This window comes from Miniopterus natalensis, chromosome 2 (genome assembly GCF_054644295.1).
Source record: "Miniopterus natalensis isolate mMinNat1 chromosome 2, mMinNat1.hap1, whole genome shotgun sequence".
Classification (NCBI taxonomy): Eukaryota; Metazoa; Chordata; class Mammalia; order Chiroptera; family Miniopteridae; genus Miniopterus; species Miniopterus natalensis.
Window position 1 is genome coordinate 151355079 of NC_142082.1, and position 24740 is coordinate 151379818.

General features: G+C 40.5%; 1 protein-coding gene across 1 annotated transcript in view; it reads left to right on the plus strand.

The window, feature by feature from the left end:
• Positions 1–24740, plus strand: part of PKP2 (plakophilin 2) — a 73747-nt gene that overhangs the window by 9063 nt on the left and 39944 nt on the right. Inside the window, exons 2-5 of the mRNA XM_087814730.1 lie at positions 4825–4937; positions 5292–5944; positions 12965–13100; positions 21138–21345. Of these exons, the coding sequence (XP_087670856.1) occupies positions 4825–4937; positions 5292–5944; positions 12965–13100; positions 21138–21345 (1110 nt within the window). The remainder of the gene's footprint in view (positions 1–4824; positions 4938–5291; positions 5945–12964; positions 13101–21137; positions 21346–24740) is intronic.

Below are 24740 nucleotides of genomic sequence, written 5' to 3' on the forward strand. Positions count from 1 at the left end.
TATATAAAGGCTTTGCTTGCTTGCTTGTGTAGCAATTCTCTAGCATCTACTTACCATAAAATGGTAATTTTTAAAATGGGCCCAGATACAGGTAATGGTGTCAAAATAGAGGTTTCTCAACGTGATTTCATAGGTGTATTAGATTTAACCAATTAGGTAATAAAGCTGCTCACAAAACCCACAAAGAAAAAACTGATTATGGAAATCAACTTATTTTTTTAACCCTAAAATAATCCATTATTTTGGATAATACTTGCATCGATGACCAGAAATCAAGATATTTTCCTCACAGGGATAGTATATCGTGCAGATTAACATTTAGACCAGGAAAGAGAGGGAATTGCGTTGTCCTGTAAGGTCTACTATAGCTCTGCCATCTTCTGAGTGATTTGGAGCCCTTCCATCAAAACCATCCCCCTCATCCTCCAGCCCCACCTCCCTCCAGCTCCACCCCACTCTAGCTCCACCCCTGCAATTGCTTTGACCCAAACTGCTTCTTATTTGAGGAGGGTGGAGTTTAACGTCATCTGTAACTGCTTCCTTTATTTCCCTTAAAGTGAATTCCATAAAATGTCCATGGTGTTCTTAGAAGAAAAGGTTTGGATAATGTTGCCTGAGTTAATATTAATGTGAAATATTCCCTATAAATCATCACCTCCTTTTGAAAACACCAAAAATACATAATGCATGGTGCAAGTAAAACTAGTGGCCAAAAAAATCACAATAATGTTATTCAGATCCTCAATGGCTGTGTCAATAAAAAACAACCTATTTGACTTGGGCGGTGGACACACAGTGCAATGTACAATTCACATATCATAGAGATGTATACTTGAAACCTACATGACCCCATTAACCAGTGTCATCCCAGTAAATTTAATAAGACAAAAGAAGAAAAGTAGCCAGAAAAAATCAAATTCAATACCACTGGTAAATTTACCAGGATAAAAACTCTGAGGCACAACACAATGTAAAGCTTGCACACCAGTTATTCCTGCTTCTAGAACAGATTAGTTCATGAAAAAGTTGGAAAAGCAAATTTTTGTGATCCAGATCCTGTTTTAAAAACCATATCTCATTTTTGCATGTAAGCATTTTGAATGTATGCTTTCTCAGGTAAACCTCTTTCTCAGCAACTCTGTTAGTAGCTGGAGTTGAGAGAAACTGAGGCAGCTCAGTGATTTGACCAGACACATAGAAAGCGGTAGAGTGGAGGCTCCAGACCAAGTCCACAGATTTCTTTGGTTTAGGAAGATACCCACCTCCTTTTGTGAAGTAAACAAATCCTTAGAATTATAGTCACACCCTCATTTTCCATGTTAGAAAATGTGGATTTTCTTGTTGGGTATATTTAAAACAGGGTGTGCTTGTTTGTATAATATGTTTTTGTTTGCTCTTTTGTCTATTTTTGGAGCATAATCATGGCTGAATTATTTTATATGTTCCGTAGTTATTATTATGGCATATAGTATTTTATTCTCTGATTGAACAGCAAATAAGGACTTTCCTTAAAGAGATTCGTTTCCATCCTGGTTCATATTTATCTTTTAAAAAAAAAATTCCACCTTGTTCAAAATTTCTTTAAAATCTTAGAACACAGCTGCTAATTCACCTTTAATCCACTATACTGATCCCAAATGCATGACTGCCTATGCAAATTTTTGTCGTTTGAGACTGGCCTTTTAACCAGAAAAACCATCTATTGTGCCAACCTGCAGGTTGAATATCAGGAATCACAACCTCTCTGGCAGAGGAAGAGAGTCTATGATTTAAATATCCAATCTTATTTTATTCCCTGTTACCAACCACGTTGTAGTTATTTTGGGAACCAGTAAACTGGTCTCAGTTCATTCATCTGAAAACTCAGGGAGAAGCTTCCTTATAAGGACTTGTGTCAGCAAATAAAGGATTAATATTTACAGAGTATTCTGAGTTGCCCAGACAAAGGTTCTAGAGGAAGGAGAATGATCACTTTTGGTCCTCATATCAAAAACTATATGATAATCCCTTCAAGGCTTTAATACATAACAATTTCAGAAAAGCCACGGTGCACTTCAACAGGAGAGACCAGTGGAGAGGAGCAACCCAGAGTTCAAACCTGATATTGATTCTCTTTGCAATTTAAAGCAGGTCATTTGTTTCCCTATTTATAAAGGGAAATGATAATAGCTGGCTCTGCATCACAGAATATTGAAAAGAAATATAAAATAACTTGAGCTCCTAAAAGAAAAGTAATATTGAAATGTAAGGACCATACAAGTTGCTTTAAAAAGCCTTACAACCCCCAACAACCATGTGAGTTAAACATCTTACTTCAATAGGCCTGATTATAAAACTCAATGATTAGCTATATTGATAGGATACACTGTTTCCCTGGGTCCTGTCCAAAGATTCATACACAGTTTAAAAATCCTTGCAGGAATCTCAACCTAAAGATGCAAGTACGCCCCTTCCCCTCCAGTGATTGTTTATGCATATCTACCTGTTCCTGGAACACTATAGGTGGTGATGGGCAAGAGGGACCCACTGAAGAAATTTTGTTGGATTCCTAAGATCACACTCTTTTGTCATCTGCCACTCTATTATAGAGTAACAGGAATTAATAGTTCTAGCAGCCATCCATATATGCCAGTAGTATTTTCCCATTCTAGATTGTCCCTGGTTTTCATATATGTAGTGTTCATACAATCTAAAATTCTGAACATGGATAACCCTATACTACTTTTTTTAAAGGTAATAACTTTGGTTTCTTACATATCAACTGACCAATAATTTTCTGCCTTGACATAACCTCTGTAGAAAAGGCTTCTGTTTTATTGGAGAGGGGCACAGTTTAAACACTCTCCCTCCCCCGCTTCCCCACACACACACCCCAGAGCTGAGGGCTCCCTGGCCTCCAGACCTTTCAGAATCAGAGCCAGGATGTTCCTGGACCTGCTCAGCTAGCCTTCTTTCCCACACCAGCGGGGCCCTTGCAGCCAGCCCTGCCTCTCTGTTAGCCTGGGCTGGGTGGGTGGTGGGAGTGGGGACAGTGAGGACAGAGTTGAGGACTGTGGGCAGCCTGGGCAGGAGCCTGAGGTAGGTAGGCATTGAGAGTTGAGTTCTAAGGCCACTGATAGCCTTTGCTCTGGGGTCTTAGAGAAGATTCCTTTCCCCCATTCATTGTCCTAGTTTCAGGCATTTTCTGTCATGGAGGTTAAAAGTTAGGGGCTCCCTGACCGTTCACCATCCCTTGTGGAGAAATCAGCCCTCTAGAAACAAGAGAGGCCTCGCTTACCTCCACTTCTCTAGTCTTTAGTGTGACATTCACAAACCCACAGCTGCCTCCCCCAGGACCCCTCAAGGCCTAAAACTTGTTTACCAGCCAGATCATTTAGCTCCAGGAAATATGACACATGTACACACATTTTGGCATGGATCCATTCTTTCTAGTACTCTGACAACAATCTCCATTCCCCTACCCCTCAAAATAACTTGTGAATCTATTGTTAGTCTTTGAAACTTTGATTTTTATAACAATTTTTTTGCAAAAGTATGTTGGTGTGTTCCAGTTATATTGGAAAGAGACTGCCTGTGGCATTTTATTCTCGGTATCTTTCACAAGTCTCTGAAGCCTAGAAGAATTAATTGAGTATATTTTTCCTCCGATTTCTAAAAGAATGCTACATGACAGAAAAATTTTGGCTAAAATTAAGGAACTAGATATTTCCTAGGTTTTAGAGACCTTGGATTATTTTGGCCAGTTTTTTTTTTTTCTTGGTAAGGCGGTGGGAGATTATGAAAGAAGAACAAACAAAAAGCTGAGAGATGGATCAAGATGTAGAAGAGGGCCACAACACTGTCTTCTCCGGCCTGCTCCTCAGAGGGGTGTTTTAAGAGACATGCATCAGTTGACAGTCCCTGTAGGCCCCCCAGAGCTGAGCCGGCAGGACTGTGTCCTACTCAGTGTTTGCAGGTAAGTGGGCTGGCTGTTAGACCACCAAACTGAGAACCAGCCAACCCCGCTGATTCCAAAACCGCACTCGTTTGCAGGGCAGAGGCTGCTTTCCTCTCCTGCCTCACCCTCACATGCCAAAGACCTCCACCCCAGGCTTGGTCTTTTTCAAGCCTGCTTGTTTGCTTTGACCACACTGAGCCACCTTGTTGTTTATCCAAGCTATCTTATCTAGTAGTGTTGAGTCACCGTTGCATTTATTGCCTGTACCTACAGCCTTCTCAGGTAGCTTCTGGGGGTCCCGCCCTGGGAATGGAATTCTCTGACTTAAGCAGCTGAGCTTTTACAGTACAGACCCACCTAAGCCAATACGTGAGTCCCAGATTTCTCAGCATTGTAGCAAACAAACATTTTTGGATTTTTGTGAAAATCTCCTCTTTCTTCCCTTTCCTTAAAAAAAAAATTCTGTATTTTTAATTCACCTTTTATTTTGAAAAGCTTGTAGAGAATGTTGTGATAACCTTTGATCACTGGCCACATCCAAGGGCGATGTTAACCCAGCACTTAAAAGCACTAACATAAATCTAATACTTGTTATTGGCCTTAATACTTAGACTTAAAATGTACTATAGTTGCCCGGCTGGGCGTGGCTCAGCGGCTGAGCGTCCACCTGGGATCCAGGCGATCGGGGTTCGATTCCCGGTCAGGGCACACGCCCCGGTTGCGGGCTCGATCAACGACTCTCACCATTGATGTTTCTCTCTCTCTCCCCCTCCTTTCCTGTCTCTGAAATCAATAAAGATACATTTTTTAAAAATGTTCTGTCGTTATACAATGTTTAGCTACTGATGGGCCCGCTGACATCACCTTAACGCCGTGCTTGCCCGCAGGAACCCTTCACCGAGCCAGCAGCGTCCCTGAGTACGTCTACAACCTGCACCTGGTGGAAAACGATTTTGCCGGCGGGCGGTCCCCTGCCCCGAGGACCTATGACATGCTGAAGGTAGGCTCCCGGACACTGGAACGCTCGTCAGCACATTACCCTAAAAACATTTTTCAGCTCCCATAGCTTCTTTTTTAATGTTGTCTTTCCGAAATAGTACCATTTCCTAAATGCGTTACGAGAAGATTGCCACTGCGCGGACACCGTAGAAAACCAGGGACTTGAAACAGCGTCAAATCCTAGCGCAAATAACTTGACCAAATTAACCAAATCTTGTTTCAAAAGAGATTTTCCAGCCAGAAAGGGCCCGACTCCTCCACGCGATTCAGAGACGCGGCCGCCTCGCGCCGTAGCTGGTGCGCGGCCGCGAGGAAAGCCGATGGGCGCCTCACTTCAGCTCTGTCTCGCCCGCAGGCCGGCGGGAGCGCCACGTACGAAGGCCGCTGGGGGCGGGGCGCCGCGCGGTTCAGTTCGCAGAAGTCGGTGGACGACCGGTCGCTGAGGCAGCCCCTGCGCCGGCTGGAGATCTCCCCGGACAGCAGCCCCGAGCGGGCGCGCTACTCGCTCGCCGACTTCCAGTACAGCCGGAGCAGCCAGGCGGGGCTCGTGCGGCGCCAGGACAGCCGGCGCTCCACCCTGCTGCTGCCCCCCCGGTACGCGCGCTCCGAAATCGTCGGCCTCTCGGCGGGGCCGGCGAGCCGGCAGCGCTACCGCGACGCCTCCCTCAGGCAGTTCCAGTACGCGGCCCTGAGCGACTCCGCGTTCGATGGCGCGCGGCCCCGGCCGGCGACCAGCCACAGCCTGAGCAACCTGCTGGAGAAGGAGAACTTCCCGGCGGCCGGCGCCGTGCTCGCGCCGCTCAGGCCCCTGGCGCCCCTGCAGCCCGCGGCGCAGAGCAGGGCCGTGCAGTCCTGGCAGCACAGCTCCTTCCACAGCGCGCGCACCGTGAGGGAAGCCGGGCCCAGCGTCGCGGTGGATTCGGGCGGCAGGAGGGCGCACGTGACCGCGGGCCAGGTGGCGGCGGGAGAAAGCGGGACGCTGCTCGCCGAGAGAGACGCCCAGCTCAGGTGAGGCCCCTCTGCGTCCGCACGCGCTGCCCCCGCAGCGGGAGCGGCGCCGAGGCCGCCAGGAAAGGTGTCCGGAGATGAGGATCAAATGAGGACTTTTCAGGCAGCGGCCTAATGGACGGCTTAGCCTGTTTACCTCAGGGACAGAGGCCAGGCCACCTGCTCGTGTGGCGGCTTTGCAAGGAAATGTAATGGTCAGTCCGTCTGTTACGGTTGCGAATGAGGTGCGGGCCGGAGGGATGGCTGGCTGCCTCCAAAGCAGGCCGAGAAACTGTCAGTGCAGGCATTTTCTTGAAATAAAGGAAGGGAAATGGTAAAAGGGCTTATTCCAGGTGCCGAGTGAACCTCAAATGCTGTTTTGATAACTACTACCATAAAACGACAGAACTAAAGCAGAGGCAGCTAATTTTTAGATGGGTCCTTCCTTTTATACCCAATACTTTTTTTTAAAGAAATTTTTGTAATTAAAAAAATTTTTTATTGATTCATTTTTAAAGAAAGGAAAGGAGAGAGAGAGAAACATTGTGATTTCTTATTCCACTTACTGATGCATTCATTGATTGATTCTTATATGTGTACTGACCAGGGCTCTAAACCGCAACCTTGGCATATCGGGAGGATGCTCTAACCAACTGAGCTACCCAGCAAGGGCTACTTTTTTTTTTTTTTTAATTTTCACTTGATATTTTTTCCATTGCTTTTGAGAGTAAGTGTGTGTGGGGGAAAGAGAGAGAGAGAGAGACATTGATGTGAGAGAGACACATCGATTGGTTGCCTCCTGCACGACCCCAGCCGGCATCAGTCCTACAGCTGAGGTGCCTGCCCTTGGCCAGAATCAAATCCGGGCCCCTGCAGTCCTCAGGCCGACACTCTAACCACTGAGCAAACCCACTAAGGCAAGGGCTACTTTTTTATTTTAATATCATTGATTTGAAGATCTGAAGGGTATTTTTTGGCAATACCGAATAATTTTTAAAATTAACTTTTCAAAGTCATTCCTTTGCCTATCTTACTCTATGGCTTGACTAATCTGGTCTTTGGAACCAAACCCTTATTCAAGTTTAATGCTGAAGCACAAATTTTATAAACTGAGGAGAAAGTTACAAAGTGAAAGGTTTAAGAAATGGGCAGATGATTAAGTTACTAAGTCCTGAAATAATAATGTATCATTATGGTAAAACATTAAATATGTGATTTTTGTTTGATTTTTAATGTTGCTTAATGGAAGTTGTTACCTTTAGTTGTCACTTTAAGTGAAATTGTACAGTAGAATCATTGACGGTGCAGGTATTGCTGATAAAACCTGTTAGGACTAGTCTAAACTTGAAGCAGGAAATATTTTTTACAAAATATTTGCATGAGACTTTAAACATTTCTTGTAGAAAACAGTTCTTTGTCAATATGGACACAGTTATAAGGAAGAAAAATGCATGAGGTAATTATGGAAAGAAAAAGCTGATCAAGACTTTTAAATGGCTAATTCAAAAATTTATTGAGTGCCTACTACATTCTAAGATTTGTGCCAGGCACAGTTTTAACAAAATGGTTTTAACAATGACAAAGCTATCACGCCACATCCTCCAACAACTGGCATTCTTCTCTTCCTTCATCCCTGTGCCCCTTCCTTCTTAAACCACCCTGGCACCTCCCAGTCTCTCATCAACCCACTGCAATATGGTGTTAGTCCCCACCATTTGACTGAAACATTCTCCCCATAACGTACCCTTAACTACCCTACTGCTAGTTCCGGAGCACACCCAAATTAAGTCCTTACAGTACTCCACCTCTGGGCAGCATTTCACACCACTGTCTGTGAAATTCTCTCTTCCCTTGGTTTTCAGAGCACCATCCTCTCCTGGTTTTCACTCACCTCTCCAGACATTTCTTCTTAGTCTTCTCTGAAAAGACGTTTCTGCGTGCCCAGAGAGGTTATCTTCGGTATTCCTTCTCTTCCGAGTCCCGCTGCTCTTCCAGAGCAGCTCTGGGTACTACGCTTCCATCCTGTGATTCCCAGAGTTTCATCTTCAGCTCTGCCCTCTATCCTGAACTCTAGTTTTGTATATACAGGGTGGGGCAAGAGTAGGTTTACAGTTGTAAGTACGAAAAACACACGGTTTATTCTTATATTATTTATTAATTATTGTATTATTTTCATACAAACATGTAAACCTACTTTTGCCCCAGTCTGTATTTCCAATAACCTTCTGGACATCCCAAAGTCAGTATATCCCAAACTAAATGTATCAGCTCCTTCCCACCTCCCCCTCCTAACCATCTTCTCATACTAAAGTCCTACCATTTACAAGCCTGGAAGTCATTCCTGTCTTCTTCCTCCACAGTCACATATTACCAAGTCATATTTTTATCTCCTTAATGGGTTTAAATCTTTACTCTTCTTTCCACCTCCATTGCATCGGTCTATCTCTGGTCCTGCTCTCTCAGAACCATTCTCTAACACTATTAAACTAAACTTCCCAAGTCTAATTATTTCTCCAGTTTATAACCTTTCCATAATTCCACCAAGTTTTCCTGCTTTTTAGCTTGACACTCAAGGCCCGTGTTTTCCCCTGCTTTTTACTCCAGTCTCACCTTTCTAATCTTTACCCTTCATCACCACCATCCCCAAACGCACCCCCCCCCCCAAACACTCAGACCACTTGGAACCTCTTTTATTTTCCTTAATGGAAGATGTCCATTCATATATTTCCTGTCTTCGTCCATCTACCTATCTTCTATCTATCTATGTCTGTCTATCATCTATCTATCTGTCATCCCTTTTTCCCTAGTAGCTTTGGTTTTGCCTGGCTTAGCTCAGATATGCCTTTTCCCTGACCACTCCCCTCTCCGTCTAGCCTAACTGCCCCAGTGAACTGCACTGTGTGGGTGTCTCTAGTCTACTAGAATAATATGTTATGGTTATTCATTACCTGCTATCCCTCTAGACTTTGAGCTTCTTGTGAGCTTGTCTTATCTTTATATCCTTAGCACCCTAAATCAGAGGTAGGTCCACAATAGTCACTGTATAAGTGTACGGAGAAAGAATGAAGGAATTAAAGAAGGAAGAAATGAAATATAAGCTCTTTCCTTTTTACCATCTAGTTTCTTTTGTTACTCAAATTCTGGAAGGAGTATTAACCACACTATTTCAGGTTATTGTTTTAACAATAGGGTAAATTTTATTAGAATAATTATATTTTAAAAAATAAAATTATATTTCAAAGAATAAAATAAAAATTACTTTAAATTTAAGAAATTTAAAATAAAGGGAAATAAGTCTGTTCTTGATGATTCCTAAAGTTGCCATCCTAGAGACCAGAAATCACAGAAATGAACTCTCTTTGAAAATTTTGCTCTGGATGGAAAGGAAAGTCAGAGGTATTTCCTATATTGAAGAAGATAAGTGACCAAGGTAGTGTGTATGCCTGACTCTCTTCCTTGGCTTTGGTGTGCTCCCTGGCTCATTGCAGTTTCTTAGGCTATCCCCTGAGAGTTCTGCCCCTGAGGCTGCTCTCCTTTGCATTGTCTCACATTTCAAATCTATCCAGCCCCTATTTTTTGGAATCTACTTTTTATGTCTAATACAAGTCCCACCTTTAAAGAACTGTTCTTTCACCTTCATGGACCATTCCTAGAGAGTAGCTAGGTAAGACTAAAAATCTGCATAATGACATAAGGTATTAAACAATAATGGATCTTTCTTTCCAAAAGAAAAATGAATGGTCAGACAATTACTAATACAGCTGAAAAACAAGACGTGGAAGTAAAATATGGAGACAGTACCTGTTCTAAATCAGGCTGATGAAAAAAGGTCTAAAAAATCACCAAGTAAAAACTGCTAGATCAGTTTTTCTGAAAATATGATTTCTGTACCTATGGGGGACTGGTGGTTCAGCAAATGAATATTAGATTTTTCCAGTGTACCCAGGACTGTAGTAAACACCATAAGAGAAAAATCGAGTGGGACACATGATGGTCTAGAGAGGATCAGTGAAGAAGAAAGATACGTCACCAAGTGCTAGATTGTATGGTACATACTAGTGTATACAGGAATTCAGAGAACAAACATGCCATGTGCTAAGGAGATTAAGGAGAGAGGCTGGATCTGGAAAGGGGGTCACCAATCAAGTTTGTGATGTAGGGCAGCGCAGAGCAGAAAAGATGTCATATCAACTTCCCTCCACATCCTCTTAATTACCAACTTCTTTAGTTCTTTGAGTTTTCAAGTCTCTTTCAACTATTTTAATTTTTAACAGCTCAGTTCAAGGCTTCATTGCTACCACCAAGACTCTTGTAGTGCCCTCAAAACTGTCTCTAGAAACACGTATCCTCTCCAAAGTCATCTTTCCAATGCATTGCTTTCATCACACTGAAAAATCTTTGTGAGGTAGGGGAATTTGCATTTCCTGAGCATCTGTGACCACACACAAGAGATTTCCATTCATCAGCGCATGTCTATTGGCCTTCAGAGGTGTAGCCCTATTCTAGTCTCCAGGAACCAGCGCGCTCAGGGCCTTGCTGTTAGCTGGCAGGAACACTGGTTGCTGAGGGATCGCACACATAAAAAAGTGCCGTTTGTTATTTATTGCTAAATAGCTCATATTCTGACCAAGGATATTTTACATTGCCTCCTCTTACATTTTTCATTTACATTGACATCATTTTAACATATTCACTAGCAATATATTGAAAAGACTCAGTACCGGAGAGTATGTTCAGGGAATAATGGAATCCAAAAACTGCTGCTCTTCCTGATCTCCCCTTCCCCCAGCCCCAGCCCCAAGCCACATTTCTGCAGGCTTCAGGAAGTGCTTGATGGGTGAGTGGGAAGGGAAGAAGGAAGGAGGGAAAAGGGAAGGAAGGAAGGAAGGAAGGAAGGAAGGAAGGAAGGAAGGAAGGAAGGAAGGAAGGAAGGAGGGAAGGAGGGAAAAAGAGAAGGAAGGGGATGGGAGGGGAGGAATCCTATAGGAGAACAGAGAAGGAAAGGAAAAGCTCTAGCTGGGGATAGGTGCACAAGGAAGATTTCACAGAAGTGAGGATATTTGAATTGAGTGTTGAAGAATAAATAATAATTAGGTAGAAGGAGTGGCTTTCTAGAAAAATCAGAGACTGACTCTTGAAGATGCCTTCAGTGTTAAAAGGATTAAAAGTCATGTGATTGGAGGATGGGCTGGTCCAGCAGAGGTGGGGGAAGAGGGAGGCTTAAGGATGGCAGGATTTAGAGCCAGACTGTGGTCAAAACATAAGCCGTGTTTCAGAGTTGGGCATCACAGATGGTAACAAAACAGAAAATTGAACCCCTGACAACTGTAGCAAACCTATTGAGGAAGTCTTCATTCAGTTTGGGAACTATTTTTAATGATAAAGTACAGTGACACTGGATTGGCTAGGAGTGAATGCAGAGCTTCTGTGTGAATCATGTTCAGGAAAATAAAGGATTTGAGTAATGGAATTATTTTGGGAAAATCAGACTCTCCTGTCATTTATGACTTACAAAGTGGATTAATGGCTGAATCTTTTAAAAAAAAACACAAAAAACCCTGCATTAAACAGAAGGCTATTTCTATGCTATGAGTGACCTTTCATCAGTTAGAACACCTGTAAAGACTTAAAATTACCATTGAAATTGAGACTGGTAGAGTTTTGATTTCTCTGTAAAGGCAGTGGAGTCTATGCATGTAAAATATTCCATCTCTTTTAAAAGGTGTGTTTATATTTTTTCAAAATGACTCAAATTCTGGTTTTAATAGTAGTAGCTTGCATTTTTTACCAATTAAATTGACTCCCGAGGCACAACATTTTAAAATATGAGATCATTATATAATTCTCAGTATGGATGCCAGAACTATTTCTGCCCCATTTTTAATACTCTTACACTCATGAGGTAACACTTCTGTGTTTGAACATGTGTTTCAGAAGGAGTGGGTATTAGTTTTGAGTCATGAGGTTCATTTATCCCCTCACCTGTGCCACATCCACCCATACCCAAACACACCATTCACAGCACAACACATATTCACATCTGAACACATGTGCATATATTGTGGGTTAGCCTGATACAAGAGAATTTACTCACTATGCTTCCTAGCAGGTACTGGAAAACACCCTCCCACGAAGTTTATAACCTGAAATGAATCAGGAGTAACCTTCTTTGAAGCCGAAGCAAGGTCCTAAGTTAGCTTCAAGGCATATGTGTGGCCGCAGTTCTAAGATGTTAGCAATTCTAAGATGTTAGCAGTTCTAAGATGTTAGCGTCCTGAGTAGTTTCTCTGACTCAATGCTTAAGGAAGGGCATTGAAATAGACTACTTAATATACTCGCCTCCGGGCAGAAATAAAAGGGGAGAAAACAATATAGTACTATGAGGCATTTGGGAATTATTGTTTAGTTTTTTACAGGAAGCAATTTTAATTATCCTCTATAAATTATCCTCTCTGTGTCAAACTGCCTCAGATTTTATCACCACTATAAATACCTACAATTAGTAAAGAACAAAAATATGCTACTAGCTCCACATAATCTCAGTGTCATTACAATAGCAAAGCAAACGAAAACAGAATGTGTATAAAATTCACAGCCATGTGCATTTGTTTTCTCCGTGTGACTGGTGAATACACACATTTACTAGACCTCTTCAGTGTAAATTTAAAATTACAGTAATACATATAGAAAACTTTTCTGTGAAATTAAACTTTTCATATATACTTAATTATAATTACACAAACGTGTCTACATAAGTGAAGACAGATAAACTAACTGATTTGCCAATTTTTTAACTTACGCACTTAGAAAACCTGTCTTGTTATATAATGGACTTCCAGCTTTAACAGACACCCCCCTCGCCCAAATCGGTCCATTGTATCAGGGTTTTTACTGTACTGATTTTTCTCTTGGCTGAAGAAGAGCGAAGACTCAGATGTTCTAGGTGCTTCCCAATATTAGCCGAGTCATCCCTGGAGGCTCAGGTTGGTAGGCAGGAGGGAGTGGGCCTCAATTTTGCTGAATCTGTGACTGTCTGTCTAGGAATGCAGACATGGAGATGACTCTGGAGCGGGCAGTGAGTATGCTTGATGCAGACCACACACCACCTGCCAGGATTTCCATGGCAGCCACCTTCATACAGCACGAGTGCTTCCAGAAGTCTGAAGCACGGAAAAGGGTGAGTAGCATCTTAAGTCTGTTGCAAAACCAGCACATTCTCCTGTCTGTTATGGCAACCCTGCAAACCAAAACCAATAATTTGCTTACATTTTTAAACACCTTCGTTGAGTTACATGTCAACTATGGCTCAATTTAAAAATAAATAAATAAATAAAAATCTTTATTGAGAATTTTTAATTTAAAAGAAAATGTACACTCATTACCAAAAAATTTTCTGCCATTCAGAAACTTAGAAAGTAATTCATTACACAAACCTCCCCCTTCTTTGTCTGTCTCTCCGACTTCCCCCTTTAGAACCATACCCAGAGGCATTGTCAACAGTCTGTGTGCTTTCAGAGTTTTCTGAGAGAGGGTATGGGGTGGCAGTGAGGAGAGAGTGTGTATTTCAAGCTATTCAATATTTTAAAAAATATATTAAATATAAACAATGTTTTCCAATTTTTGTTTTCATTAAATAATTTCATTTATATATAACAACAAAGGCTTAATGGACAACTTTGTACACGTATCTTTTGGCACTTCCAGTGTTCCTATTGGACAGATCCCTAAAATGGATCAATGGGTCATTTTATGTTTGTTTTAAGAAGTGATACATTTGCAGGGGGGGCGGGTATCATAGTTCAAAAAGGTATGCAGTGAAAAAAAGGGAGTTTCTCTCCTACTTCAAACCCCAGCTTACCCTCTTTTGCTCTCTCTCCCATTCTCTCTTCTCCTCCCTCCTTTCTTCCCTCCCCCCCCCCCCCCCCCCCCCGTCTCTCTCTCTCTCATTAATTTCTGGGTATCTTTCCAGAGATACTCCATGCATATAGAAACAATTATTGGATGGGTTGGTTGAGTATCATTTTTTGTTTAAAACAAAATCACAAATGGTAGCAGATTATTTACAGTACTCTGTAGTTTGTTTTCATTTAATATCTTGGAAACCTTCATTATATATTAGCCCTACTTTATTTTTTACAACTGCATAGATTTCTGTTGTATAAATGTACCAGTTTTGTTTGTTCATTTTTAAAATACCTTTACTAAGGTACAATGTGACAAAATTTTGACATGTATATTCATATATATGTTATATATATATAATGTCCAATTATTGAAACCGCTGTATGTTTTGTCTGGTTTTTAAAATTATTTCAGCCAGTAGGTAAATTCAGTTCTTTTTACTATTGAGTCATTTGTAATTTTGATAAGTAACTCCCTAATAACTCCTCTCTCAAATGGTACAAATTTACACTCCTGCCAACATTGTGAACCATTACCACCACATGATATTATTATTTTTGTTTGCTTTTTGTTACTCTGACAAACAAAACAAAAAAAGGCATCTCTGTGTAGTAGAAATTTTACTATTTTTTAAAATCAAGACTAATAGTTTGGTCAGTTAATCAAACAGGGTTACAGAGAAAAATCTTTTTTTAAGTTATATACATACACACAGAGTTTGTCATCATCTTTCTTACATAAACTATGCCCTTTATGTATTATCTGCCATTTTTAGTTTCTTTAAAGTGAAATAAGAACTTAATGGCACTAATTCATACGAGCTCATATTCTTCTAGATTTTTACATATTCTCTAGTCTTTTACATTAATTTTTTCTACAAATAATTGCAGAGCTTTTTAAAGTTCTTCACCTTTATTTAGTCTTTACAGAGCATTCAGATTAGTTTTCAGAGAGAACTCTTCATACTTATATTTCATTCATTTTCAGGATAGGTAAATAAATTGCATTGTTACAATAATCGTCACAGTTCACACAAATACATTGGGAAACAAACCTAAGTTATTCTTGTTAAATATGTAACTCAACTAGTAGAAGTAGGAGTGCAAAGCCCAACATAGAGTAACCTACCAGCTTTGATATTACTCACTCTGGGAATCAATAGATTTCACAAAGGGGAAAGAAAATGTGGCTAGTTCTGCACATCAGGTAAGTCAAGTGAGATAAGAGCCCTTCTCACTCCAGTTCACTCATGAGATTGGTCAGGATTTTTGGCTAGGACTGCTGTTGTCTAAAGGCTTGAGTGGGGCTGCAGGATCTGCTTCCCAGATGGCTTCTTACATGGCCAGAAAGTTGGTGGTGGTAATTTGCAGAAAAATTGGGCTAAACACTAGTCCTTTTTATGGCTAACTCAGGTAAATGTTTAAGGCTTTTTTATTCCCCATCTTTAAAAACTGGGCATTATTTTATGTACTTTCATTTGATAGTATGGAATTACTTGGGTTTTCTTTTGTTATCCAAGTTAGGGTAGATTTCCCCTATCTCTTTTATTATTATTATTTTATTTTATTGATTTTTAGAGAGAAAGGAAGGGAGAGGAGGAGAGAGAGAGATATCGATGCAAGAGTGAAACATCGACTGGCTGCCTTCCACCCGCTCCCCACTGGAGATCAAGCCTGAAACCCAGGCATGTGCCCTGACTGGGAATTGAACTGGCAACCTTTCAGCACATGCATGGGACGACACCCAACCAAGTGAGCCACACTGGCCAGGGCGATTTCCCCTATCTTTTAAATTACTAATTTGATTACAATATTATTTTGCTTAAATATGGAATTAAAGCTATGCTTGCCTTCTTAACTCTTATTCTGTGTTAAGGCTAGAACAAAGACCAATTCTGAGAATAATGAAACGTGAAAACTATATTGGAAACTAAAAACATATGCTTTGTAGAAAAATCTAAGAATTGTGATGTTAGAACCCAAGAACATAAATAAAATACTGCTAATATTAAGCATGATGCTGTAGTTTTTAAATTTATGCATAAAAGACAATTACAATGTGGACATAAGGATCAAAATTTTAAGTCATAACTTTCAAAACCAGTGACAGCTTTTCAGTTCTTAATTTATGTGATTAGGACCCAGCATTTAAGACCATCCATCACTCTCTCCTTTTTGAAACTTTCTTTCTTTGGTCCAGAGTCTCTCGGTTCTTTTTCCATCTCTCTGGCTCCTTTAGGTTTCGTGAAAAATATATGCTTGAGCTGTCCCTTAAATATTCCTTAGATGTCTTCTGGGACTTTTCTTATTCAGCATCATCTTTTTTTTACCTTGGTCATCCACTTCCATGGCTTCCAGTAATGTGATCTAGATGTTGATGACTCAGAACATCTCCAGCCCGTATCTCTTCCCTGGGTTCCAAACCACATGCCTGTCTATTTCCTAGACTTCCCACTAAACTCAACACCAACTTATCAAAAAATGAACACATGATATTTTTCTTTTCCATTATCCAGCCCTCCTCCTAACCTTGTTCTTCCTGCCTGGTTGAGGTAGGACACTTGTGGTTTGAGGATTTGCTCAGGAGTCGCTCAGGGATGGGTTTGAATCCCAGCATCCTAATTACCTGGGTGACCTCAAGCAAGATATTTGGCCTCTCTAAGCCTCAGCTTTGCCACCTATAAAGTAGAAATAATAGTCCTACTATGAAGAGTTGTTGTGAGAATGCAGTCAGATCATGGTGCAATGCCTGCCCCGGAATAATAACTCAGAGAGGATTATTTCCTCTGTAAGTGAGTGATAGTTCACCCAGGTGGCGGTACAGCTCATCCCTCTCACCAGCGTCTCTGTTAATCCAGCTGCCTCTTAATTAATCTCCCTTCCTCCATTCTTATCCGTTCCTAATCCATTCTCCTCACAGCACCCAGGAGATCTTCTAATAGCTGCCTGCTTGTCTGCAAGATAAAGAACAGATTCCTCAATTTAATCTGCAAGACCCTTCTTAAGCTGGTTTTATTTTTATGCCAGCTTCAGAGCTCATCACAGAAGCAGTGACTCCCATAACTGTTTCATAAAATCTTATTATAAGACTAATACAAATTCACTCTGAGAAATTAAGAAAGAAAAAAGAGAAAACATACCCATGGTCTCACTATTGTTATCATTTTGGTTTTGTTCTCTGATTTTTAATGTACATACAGGGTAGGGCAAAAGCAGGCTTACAGTTGTCCGTATGGGAAAAAATACAAAAATTAATAAAAAATAATACTCTGTGTTTCATGTACTCACAACTATAAACCTACTTTTGCCAAACCCTGTATGTACATAGTTGTAACCAAATTGAATATGGGACTTTGTGGGGATTTTTTGTTTTGATTTTTAAAACTACGGACAAATATATGTTTGCTGTTTAAAAACATACAAAGTAGCAAGCCCCATTCATAATTTATACCCTCACCATTTCTCCAAGATCCTCTAATCTCATTCCCTTCTTTATGTCTGTTTATGAGTAGAAATGCAGATATTTTATACAGCTTTTCCCAATAACATTATACCATAAGCATTTTCCCATTATAGTTTGTAGGGATTTTAATGGTGGCGTATTAATGGTGATAGTAGTGGCTACCACGTGTTGAGTGACTGCTGCATTGCCTAGCACACAGTTGCTAATCTTACACAGTCCCCTTTTGACGGATGAGGCAACTGTGTGACTAATAAAATACCTGCCAGTTCAAACATTGTTCTGCCTCTCCCGTGGATACCTCAACGTTTGGATATGTGACAATTAATCATTAACCAGTCTTCCCCCATTGTTGGACATTTATGCTTTCTTTTCACTATTATAAATAATATGGTTACTATCATTAGTGCATTTGTCGGTGTCTGCATTTCAAATTGTTTTCTAACTAAGATTTCTAGAATAGAATATTTTTACTATTTGCCATAAATTGCCACTTACCTTCCTGAAAGGTTATAGCACCAATTTATAGGGAGTGATTAATTCTAAGGGGACAGAAAGAAGAGAAAGGGAGTGACATTTCACAGAGGAGGTGACATTTGAGCTGGCGCCAAAGAGAGGCAGAGGGGACCTAGCATTCCCAACAGGAAAGGAAGTGAGAGCAAAGGCACCAGGGCACGGGGCACGAGGGAGCCCTTACCCCGACAGAGGCAGTCTGTTTCCTTTGCAGATTTGCCACCAGAAATCTTGATCATTTAATTACTTTAGGGTTGGCAGGGAAGAGAATCGGAATAGAGTCAAAAGAGAAAGTTAAAATTCTAATGTGGCTTTGCCCTTCCAGATATTTAGAAACCATCTCAAATGAAAGCTCCTTTGAAGTTCTGAGACATTTATGTTAGTCTGTTTCTTTTTCCTTGCCCCAAAGGGAGAACAAATCCCCAGAGGATTTAGAATAACTTGGAAACAGATGTAACCTCTCTGGTTCCAGCTGCTGCCCTGAATTTAAAGGAGCAAGAACAGTACATGTAACATGAGTCCTAATCGGTACAGGATTCATTACCAGTGTCCTTCTAGTTCTATGCGATGAGTGAATGTCATCAGTTTCGTGCATTTCATATGATTTATATCAATTTGCTTCATAAAGGATAAAAGTAACTAAATTCTATTTTTAAATGTGGGATAGGTGCCAGACACTAGGGAGTCAAATCCTATATTAAAGTAGAGCTGTAGTCGGATTTCAGCATTTATCTGAGCGTGGTGTGTCTGCAGGTGCTGAAAGCCAAGGGGATCGAGGTGGCTGGTTAAGAGAATGGGTCAGAGGCTGTTAAACAGAAGCCTGCCAGGGCCAGGAGGTTTCCATGGGCCACTTCTCACTAATGCTATTGTCACCGCTGGAAATGCAGTATGGTCAGTAAACCACTTCACATCTTATTTGGAAGCAGGCAGTTTATAAATTAAAAATTAGGTAATATTTCAAAGCTGCCAAAGTACCTTTAGGACAAATAGGATTTTCTTTTTGCACCTGATGTTTATGCTGCTATTGTGAAGAGTTAGCTAGCATTTATGATGTTTATGGAGTGACCCACCTCAAAACCCCAACTATGAAATGAATTTGATGGAATTAGAGAAATGTGAGTTAAAGGCTGTTTTAAATAAACTGTGCCTTTCTGCTTTTAATGAAATGTAATAATGGGACTAAATTAAGTGATCAAATAGATGATCTGTTAGACCAGGTTTCACTGATAGCTATGAAATGAAATCTTTATCATTAGCATTGTCATACAAATATATTAGAATGGCTCTAGACATCGCCTATCAAAATTGCTCTGGTCCCTCTTCCAGTTCTCTCCCATTCTGCAAATGTCTCCTGAAAGGGGGTCAGTAAGTGGAAGTATTACTCCTCATTACCACCAGTGGGGCCTTAGGGACCAAAAGAGTACTTTCCTCTGGAGGTTCTAGCAAGCTATAGATTGGAGAATGTATATAAACCTCTTAACACTATGCTGACACTGCCTAATGATGGAAGTTGGAGGAGTTGTTATTTTTGTTTTATTATTATTGTGGTTATTATTTAGATTATTTTACAATCTTCACTTTCATTCCTGCTTGTCTAGTCTTCTCCCCAATTTTAACAAAGGAAGATGTGAAGTTGAAAGACTGAGTCTTAAATAATATCTATCTGTCTGTGGAAGGGAGACTAGAGTTTGATGAAACATAGAAAATGTTAAAGCATGCTGCTGGGCTGGGTGTGCAGCTCTCCCCGAGCATGAACTGCTGTGATGAACTTCATCTGAAAGGGAAACTCATGCCCATTTACAACTTATTTCCTAAAAATTTCTGCATTAAGATGGTGAAAATGACTGAGATTTTTACCTAAAGTTCTTAACAATTTAAAAATTTTTAAATCGGATGCTAATGGAAGCCTATCAAAAAGAAAACCCTTAGTCTTCAACTTAACGTTTCTCTGCAGCAACCCTGTGTCCACCTCTTGGTTTCTTTAGATAGTATTTGCAGCCTAAACCACAAAATTGCCTTGCTCAGACTGCCATTGCTTGACCTCTTCTCAAGAAGCCCTAAGTTTTGGAATCTAAACCTTCTCTTTTTCTTCTTATTCTTAGTTCTGGCCCTTTTTCTTTCTTTCTTTTTTTTAAATATATCTTTATTGATTTCAGAGAGGAAGAGAAAGGGAGAGAGATCAGTGATGAGAGAGAGTCATTGATCGGCTGCCTCCTGTACGCCCCCCACTGGGGAACAAGCCCGCAACCTGGGCATGTGCCCTGACTGGTAATTGAACCGCAATCTCCTGGATCCTAGGTCGATGCTCAACCGCTGAGCCACACTGGCTGGGCTAGCCCTTTTTCTAATAGACAGCATGCTGTCTCTTGCATAGAAATATTTTTTAAGTAGCACATTAAAAAGTGTAAAGTTATGTTATTTACTTAAAATGCTTGAATAATTTATATAAATTCTTTAAAAGTTTATATTGCTACTATGGTTGCCATGGTAAATGCATTTTTATTATTACCATTGAGGAAGGTGATTTCTGTTCAGTTTATATTGACTGTAAAGTTCTGTCCTAGAAAGAAAGTTTTACCCTTTGTGACAGCACGGATGGACCTGGAGAGCATTATGCTAAGTGAAATAAGCCAGTCAGAGAAAGACGAGGACCATATGATTTCACTCATATGTGGAATCTAATGGAACAAACTGAACTACCAAGCAAAACAGAGGCAGACTCGTAGATAAAGAGTAGGCAGACAGCAGCTCTGGCTGGGAGGAGGGCTGTTGGGGGCGTTAAGGGATAGAGAGACTGAGGAAAAAAAAAAGAGAGAACTCATGGACAAGGTGGTAATTGTTGGGGTGGAGGGGGATAGGTAGAGGTAGAAGAGGGCATAGAGGGGATAAATGGTGATTGGAAAAAAATAAAACTAAATTTAAAAAAAGTTCTGTCCTAGGAAAAAAACTCATGCAATGTGGTGTTCTTCCATAAAACTTTCCTTCCTCCTCAAATTCCCAGTTCTCTTCATCTTTATTATGCTCAAGGCTTTTATCACTTAATTCTTTCCATCCACTTAGCTGTCATTTATTCACCCTTTATCACTTAATTTCCCCTTCATTTTTTCATAGGTGTTTGTTTTAACTTCCCTAATGTACTGTAAGCTCCTCAATGAGAGATACTTCTAGCAGGAGTACATTGTACACCATGAGTCTCAGGTTGTGCCACACATAGTTGTTGATTGATGGGAGTTATAATCAACTTCATCTGTTCATTCACATTTCATTGAATGTCTTTAATGCCACATCATAATTAATAAATATATACAGTATCTGAAATGTGCATGCATTTCTTCCCCAGGTCTATCAGCTTCAAGGCATCCCCAGGCTTCTGCACCTCCTGAAATTTCAGAATGAAGATGTTCAGAGAGCCGCTTGTGGGGCCTTGAGAAACTTGGTGTTTGAAGACAATGACAACAAATTGGAGGTAGCTGAACTCAATGGGGTGCCTCGGCTGCTACAGGTGCTGAAGCAAACCAGAGACTTGGAGACTAAAAAACAAATAACAGGTAGCTCTTATTGCATATTAAAGGGCGTACATGGTGCACCCCAGATGGATATGTGATGTCGTCTCTTTTTCTTAACTTTCCTGGAACAAATGATTGATGGGCTCATTGTTATTTGACAGATGGCTTTCAAGGAACATTGTCACCTGCTGGCTAAGACCCCAGGTTCAAGTCAAATTTGAATTCCTTTTCTTCTGAAGGGGAAATTATTCTCAGGCTTTTGCCCACTATTTTTAATTAGAAACTATGCACCTTTGACCACATGTCTTTAAAAAAGCTTCTTGACAAGACTCCTGGCCTGAAAATTCTACATAAATTCTCTAACAGTCAACATTGTAGTTTGAGAATGCCTGGGGTTTCAGTATTGTCCACAGTGTCCAAAACATTCTGAAGAAATGCAACAAGAGCCACACTCAGTTCTTTTTATTATTTACTAAACACTGTATTCACTAAATCTATGCAGAGAAAGTAAATAGGGGAGTCAAATGTAGAGGATCGATTTAATCAAACTAGTCAAAATACTAGTAACTGTATTTCCCAGTCCTTCCATCACCTGAACCCCTCAAAATACCAGCTCCCTAGCCCACCTATCCCTCCAACCCAAAAAAAGAGAGAAAGAAAAGAGTGGCTGGGTATGTTTTTTCAATTCTGTAATTCATATTTATGTTCAAATACTGATTTGAACAAATAACTATCTCCCCCTTCTATGCAGTGGATGAAGAATATGAACTAAACAAATAGAATAAAGCAACAGTAATTTTAGTAATCCTTGAAGTATGGAGAGGGAGGCCTAGTTTCATTTAAATTAGTAGTGCGTGTGGTACAGGAGAAAATGGTTCGTTGATGTTCAGGCACACCCTCCCTGCCATCATCACAGCTCTGCTGAAGCTCTCTGCGCACATTAGAGGGCAGGAAGCATCACTGAGTGCAGTCATCAGCAAGCAGTATTGCCTTGAACTATCGTAAGTGTCCCAGATGATACACTTACATTTTAAAAATTATAAGGAAAGGCTTAGGTTTTGAGGCATTTTTAGGTGTTATTGAGTATTAAATCTCAATTTTACAGATGAGGAAACTAAGACCCAAAGAAGTTAACCCTTTTAATATGTAAACTATTTTTTAATGGTAATAGTTGACAGTGTTCTTATTTAAAAAGGAAGTACTTCATAAATATGGTTTTTTTGGGGGGGGGGTTTGCTTGTTTTAAAATATGTCTGTCTTGATTTCAGAGAGAGGAATGGAGAGGGAGAGAGATAGAAACATCAATGATGAGTCATTGATCACTGCCTCCTGCACACCCCCTACTGGGGATCAAGCACGCAGCCTGGGCATGTGCCCTGACTGGGAATTGAACCACAATCTCCTGGATCCTAGGTCAGTGTTCAATGGCTGAGCCACGCTGGCCAGGCCATAGATACAGTTTTAAATTGAATATATTGTGCTTATGCCATCCTCACTTTATAACAGCTTTCTTTTTTTCTATAAAAATGTTATATCCTCTCTACTCATTTGTATCTTAAAATACATTTTTTCATCTTGATTTTTTTTTAAATATATCTTTATTGATTTCAGAGAGAGGAAAGGAGAGGGAGAGAGAGGGATAGAAACATCAATGATGAGAGAGTCATTGATCAGCTGCAGCCCACAACCTGGGCATGTGCCCTGACCGGGAATCGAACCCCGATCACCTGGATCCTAGGTTGACGCTCAACCGCTGAGCCATGCCCGGCCGGGCGATATATTTTAATTTTATAAAACTATAAAGATTCATACCATGCTCCCCTCCTGCCAGCATTCTATAATGTCCCATGAGATAGTTCCTTTCATATTTATGAGTCATATTAAAATGCCTACAGAAATTAAGAGTGATCTCACTCCTTCATTCAGCCAACATTTACAGGGCAGCCTACAAGTGCCAGGGAGTGAAAATCATACTCGACAGGTTGTGGATTTTATTTTCTAGCTACTAAAACATGAACAATTATGTAATGGATAGCATTAAAAAAAAAAACCCTCACATTTAAAACCTAACATTTTCTTCATTAAAATATAGTAATGAACCACGAGAGAGAATCAGATTATCTTGTTTTACAATTTAAAAAAAGGCTTCATGAAGGAGGTATGTTTCATTGTGGACATTAAACAAGGGGTAGGCTTTGGACTGGGGTTTTAAAGGAGAATGAAGGTTATTCCCAGCAAAGTGAACATCACTACTAGCAAAGCAAAGAAGCTGCTGGTCATTTAGAGGAAGCTTGGATAAGAGTGATTGAGGTTAAGGTACGGAGATTGCTTAGAAAGCTTGGGAGGATGTGTGGGTGTGTATCAAGGAAGTAATCATTGAACCAGGCTTCCTCTTCTTTTGTATAGGCAATAGGAAACTGAGGTCAGAGAACATTCTGTGAAATTGATGCCATGGAAGCCATTCAGTCATCTTTAGATCATCAACAGAGCTGATAAATGGAGGTTGCTTGTGCAAGTCCCAGGATTTCTAGGACAAGCCAAACATTCCTACCAGAGGGTGTTCATTACACATTAATTGAAATGAGTTGATACTTGAATGTTTGATACAAATCCTTCTAAAAAACTTCCTTTACCTCTATTAATAGAAAAGTTAAATAAGTATTTTCCTGGCCTCAGAAATACTTGTTGACTAAAATAGACATGTTTATATCTTTGTTTAGAAACCAAAGTGTGTAACCATGTATGTGAATCTCTTCTTGTCTATCTCATAAACATCTTTTTATGAAGCCCCTATTATGTGCTAGTCACAAAGCTCGGACTTTTCATTTTTCATCTCTGTTCCTCCTGATGGCTCCATAAGGCATTATTGATGATTTACCTGTGATCAGTGTGAGGTTCAGGGGGATTAAGTAAATTGCCCAAGATTACGCAGTAAAGAACAAAGTCCAGATTCAAACCCAGTTTTATCTGGGTGTTTTGCTCTATCAAAGTGGCTCCCACCTATAGCTTGGGTGGGGGTACAGGGTGACTCATTTTTACTGGTCTTGGGAAGGAGCTTGTCTTTGAGAATCTCAGATCAGAGAGCTCTCCCTCAGTCCTTTTTGACCCTCCCTCTCTCCTCTTGTCACTGCCTGGGTTCAAGCCCTTTTCCTCTCTCTGTTCTGCTCTTGCGTAGCCTTGTACCTGGCCTCTGTGATTCAGTATCACACATTCCCAGTCTACCCATCACTCTGTTAGTGATTTCTTTCTAAAATGAAAATAGAGTCTCATTATGCTCCCTATTACCTATGAGATAAAGCCTGCACTCTGTAGCATGCCACACAAAGATTGTGCAATCTGAGCCTCATGAGCATCGGTAGCAGTGTTTCCTCTCATACCCTTCCATCCCAGGTTCTGCAGTGCTAAAGGATCTGCCTGTCTATTCCATGTTTCCTTCC